The following is a 4,468-nucleotide window of genomic DNA, read 5'->3' on the forward strand; positions in this document are numbered from 1 at the left end:
CCTCATTGTCGCAAAGCCAAGAGGCAAGCATCTCCTAATTAGCCAAACCCCTATTTTCTCTCTCCCATTTTCTCTCCCTCTCTCTACCGTGTCCCTATCACAGTGGATCTCTACAACAAGTCAATGGCTTCAACTTTAAAACAGTGAAAATATATATAGTCTTGGTCTGGCCATTGCTAGTATTTAGTAGGTAGGTGGTGGTGTAGTACTATTTTTAGAGGGGATCCTCTAGATGGCTGACCTTGGGTCCCCCAAACATTCCCCCTTATTTATGTTCAACACAAATTAGAATCTAAATAAAGTATATATTGATTGAAATTATTAAGTACACCAAGCAAGGCTTTGTTTCACTAATTGTTGAGCATAGAATATATACTAATCTCAAAATGACAAGCATGAACCATACAATGGAATACAAGACTAAAACAGAAACTAAAGAAGGAAGATTCCAATGACATATATCTTAAAGAGAAGTACAATCAACGCCCACCATCTAGTGACATTAGCCCTTCAATAGCCAAACTATCGTACCCAATAATATTGTGACTTTGCAAGTTTGATGGTTTTCCAAGAAGACATTCCACCTCCTCAGGATTCCTTGCAACCCAAGGGTGCCTCTGATACTTGCTCAACCCTTCCAACTCCATTGCCACTTCCTTCATTGAAGGCCTTTCTTCTCCTTTTACCCTTAAACATCTTTCAGCCAATTGTATAACTTCATGGAGTTGCTCCTTACATTCTTCGGTTATGATCCGATGATCTAGAATTTCCCAAACCCTACCCTCTTTGGTTGAAGTGACAAAATGCATTGCTAGATTTGTCTCTTTACCAAGCCCATCGGAATAGAGTGCCTTCTTTCCAGTAAATAGCTCCACAAGTACTACACCAAAGCTATAAACATCACTCTTTTCCGTTAGTTGACTTGATTGAAGGTACTCTGGGTCTAGGTACCCCAATGTTCCTTGCACTAGAGTACTAATTTGAGTTTGGTCCGAAGGAACCAACCTTGATGCACCAAAGTCTGACACCTTTGCCTTATAATCATCATCCAATAGAATGTTGGCGGACTTGATATCTCTATGAATGATAGGTGGTGAAGCTGCAGAATGCAAATAAGCGATAGCCTCTGATGTTTCTGTAGCTATCCTTAAACGATTATCCCATGAAATTAGACAATTGCGGCTCTCAACATGGATATGGTGGAATAAGGTTTTGTTCCTAACAAATTCATATACTAATATAGGAACCTCCGTCTCTAAGCAACAACCTAATAGCTTCACCACATTTCTATGGTTGATTTGGGAGAGAATAACCACCTCATTTATGAATTGCTCGATTTGATTTTCATCAACTATTTTTGATTTCTTAACAGCAACAGTTCTGTGATCAGATAGAATTCCCTTGTATACTGTGCCGTAGCCTCCTCGACCAAGGATCTGGCTTTGAGCATAGTTGTTAGTTGCCTGCTTTAGTTCTTCAGCTCCAAAGATTTTTGCAGCTTCAACGGATCCTTCACGGTTAGACAACTTTTTCTTCAACAAGAAACCTCCATTTTGCTTGAAGAATTTCTGCTTAAGTTTGTTATCCTTTCTCCTTTGAAGTGCGTAAAACACCAAGAAACTACCAATAAGTAGAAACAAGGAGCCCAAGCCAGTACCTGTAAGGAGACCTCAAATTAATTAGAGAGACTCTAGAAGTTGGGTCAAAATTAGGGTACATATAGAGCCTAGATTATGTACTAATTGAGCAGGGAAAAAAAAAAACAACAACAACAACTAGGATTTTCATAGAACCTTCATTACTATTACTCCATGTGGGTTATTATAAATTTAATTCAATTAAACGGATAAGAAATACAATTTTCCTAACCCTAATAATATATGGGATTAGACACAGTATTTTATTCATAGGAAGTATTTATTACCTATGATGATCTGAATCACTGGATACAGCTTGTAAGGCTTTTGAGGAGGAATACATCCATTTCCATCTTTTCTCCCGTCTCCGGAATAACCAGGTGGGCAAGAACAATTGTAACCGCCACGCAGATTGGTACAAGTCCAATTGCAGGGTCTATGAATACATTCATTTATGTCTGCAACAAACAACTACTAGCTTAGGGCTTTCCACCATAAATGCATACAAATGTACAGAAATTAGTTTGGTATCACAATGGTGCAGAGAAGTGTTTATGAGAGTAGGGTTCAAGGTTACCTTGGCATCCATTTGGGAGGTAAGGATTCCCTTCGTAACCTTTGGAACAGCTGCATCTATACCCAAGACCGTTCTTGGACTTAGAGCAGTCAGAATTGGTGCCATAGGCATAAGTGGTGTGGTTTTTCTTAGCTTCTTCACAAGATCGACTCTCTATTGCCCAATCGAAGACAATCAGAACTCGAGAAGAACCGTTTTTGCCAATATCGTTACTAAAATACAAGAGATGGGATATAGAGAAGTTGTACCAGTTTCTATCAACCAGGAAAGCGTAGCTGCAAGGATTGAATTCCAAGACATAGCTGTGGTTGTGAAAGCTTCCAATCCCTATTTCGCAACTCTTGAAACCCTTTGGGATGGAGGTCTGGCAGCAACCGATTCCAGAGCAAGAACCATCAATGGGATCGTCTTTACCTCTGCATACCATGTTGCAACCAGTACTAAAGTTCCGACCATCTTTTTATTAGATTCGTGTTCTTGTTTCTCTGTGTGGTTTCTTCAATTGGGGTTTTGAATTCGAATCCCAAAGGGAGCTCTAACAAGTGGTATCAGAGCCATCCATACGGAGCTAGAATCGATTGGTTTTGATTTTAGAATTTCACTGATATTGGAATTGAAAGATGTGAAAGGTTACTTGATATTGATGAAGGTTGATTCTAAGACTGGTTATGATTATAGTTCCCCATTTATAATGATGAATTTAACAAAAAAAAAATAAAAAATCATTTGTGAGCAAAGCTCGCTGTCGAAGCCGTAGACCAAACCCTTTTTTTTCAGTAGATCTTGCAGCCAAGGTAGCCACCCTTGCAGCCATTGACGATATTGGCATTTGATCAGTCCAATTTGATGAATACCATTACATTAAAGTGGGTTTTATTTGAGTGTTTTGAATGTAGCATATGCTTACTTGAGATTGTTGTTAATTACTGAAATCAGGATCATTTAAAGTTCTTGTTTTTAGTTGAAATCGGTTTGAAGAAGATGGGTAATCCCTTTATATTATTTAACTAAAATAATAATAATAACAATAATAAAAAGGTTTTGAAAATCATAACATGATGTGATTCTTCTCATAACGGAGATGGAAAGTGCATTTGTAAAAGATAAGTATTGGATAATTCAGATGACAGTTGTCATTAAAAAAAAAAAAAACCTGCAACTAGTGGCGGCTAAAGAGAAGCAAGGAAGAAGATGTTAGGGTGGTTGCTTTATTGGGAGTGATTTTACCATCATACCCCTTTATTTGAATGTGTTAAGTATTAAATGCCTTAAGTCATTATTAATGGGCTAAGCCCAAGTCATTTGCTTTATGGGCTTGACTTTATTTAAGGTTTTATGGGCTTAGGTCCAATTGTTTAAAAAAAAAATTAAAAAAAAAAAAAAAAAAAAAAACCTTAAAGGCTTGTTTGGGTTTTTATTTAAACCACTTTAAATGTCATTTTAAGGATCGTTTTAAAGTCAAATTGAAATCCTTTTTTTTTTGCGTTGTATTCCTTGTTTCGGGTCACATTTAATGATCTAATTTTTAATATGACATGTTAATTCAAAATTTTATGTTGTATTTATTTTTTATCATTGAAACAAGAGGGCATAAATCAATGCTTTGAAAATGTATATGTTATTGGTTACCATGAAATTGGAAAAAGTTTTTAAATTGAGATATGTTAATATGGAAAAGGGTGTAAGCTTCCGCTCATTCTTAGCTGCAAAGTAATTTTTTTAGGAAGCCATGAAAGGATGAGGTGGAATCCACCAAAGTGGTACATCTTATTATTCCATGATTTTTCACAAGGTAACAATGTAAGTGACATTTGCCCAAAGGTGATGTCACCAAAGTTAAGAAAATGGCAGTAACCTAGAGGCTCCTAAGCCCAAAGGTGAGGGGATTTCAAAAGTTATTGTTCTTTTCATAGTAAATATGAATATACAAGAGGACCAGTGCATTCTTAGCCCAAATGATAGGAATGTAGTTGCGGTTGTGACTCTTGTATGGTTATTGTTGTCTTAGTGACATATTTATATGTATGTTTTGAACATAAAGATATACATCTCCAATGGGAAAGATATGATAGAACTGAGTGAAAACCACCAAAGTGGTACATTCAGTTTGATTGTATCTTCCCCAATAGTAAAGGTGATACTTTCCCAAAGGTTGTGTCATCAAGGTTTGAGGATAATTATCCACATTTCAGAAAGAGACATTGAATTAGGAGTTCGTTTGCCCAAAGGTGATTGAATTCCGAAGTTAGTGTTA

At 36.7% G+C, this 4,468-nt stretch overlaps 1 protein-coding gene across 1 annotated transcript; it reads right to left on the reverse strand.

Moving 5' to 3' along the window:
- Positions 1 to 371: 371 nt before the first annotated feature.
- On the reverse strand, positions 372 to 2,776 carry LOC122060727 (wall-associated receptor kinase 2-like). The gene is made up of 4 exons (XM_042623832.1): positions 2,755 to 2,776; positions 2,215 to 2,670; positions 1,925 to 2,095; positions 372 to 1,657 (listed from the first exon to the last, which is right to left on the reverse strand). The coding sequence occupies exons 1-4, from the start codon at positions 2,774 to 2,776 to the stop codon at positions 480 to 482; spliced, it is 1,827 nt and encodes a 608-aa protein (XP_042479766.1). The 3' UTR covers positions 372 to 479.
- Positions 2,777 to 4,468: the final 1,692 nt, after the last annotated feature.

The sequence above is a fragment of the Macadamia integrifolia genome, chromosome 14, assembly GCF_013358625.1.
Source record: "Macadamia integrifolia cultivar HAES 741 chromosome 14, SCU_Mint_v3, whole genome shotgun sequence".
In the NCBI taxonomy this organism is placed as follows: domain Eukaryota; kingdom Viridiplantae; phylum Streptophyta; class Magnoliopsida; order Proteales; family Proteaceae; genus Macadamia; species Macadamia integrifolia.

What these genes read in the sequence shown, in the direction of transcription:
- LOC122060727 (XM_042623832.1), bottom strand. Translation starts at nt 2,776, where the DNA reads ATGGATGGCTCTGATACCACTT. An exon ending in GGATGGCTCTGATACCACTT is followed by an intron (nt 2,671 to 2,754) that starts GTTAGAGCTCCC and finishes TCTAATAAAAAG; the next exon opens with ATGGTCGGAACTTTAGTACT. An exon ending in CCTCCCAAATGGATGCCAAG is followed by an intron (nt 2,096 to 2,214) that starts GTAACCTTGAAC and finishes TGTTTGTTGCAG; the next exon opens with ACATAAATGAATGTATTCAT.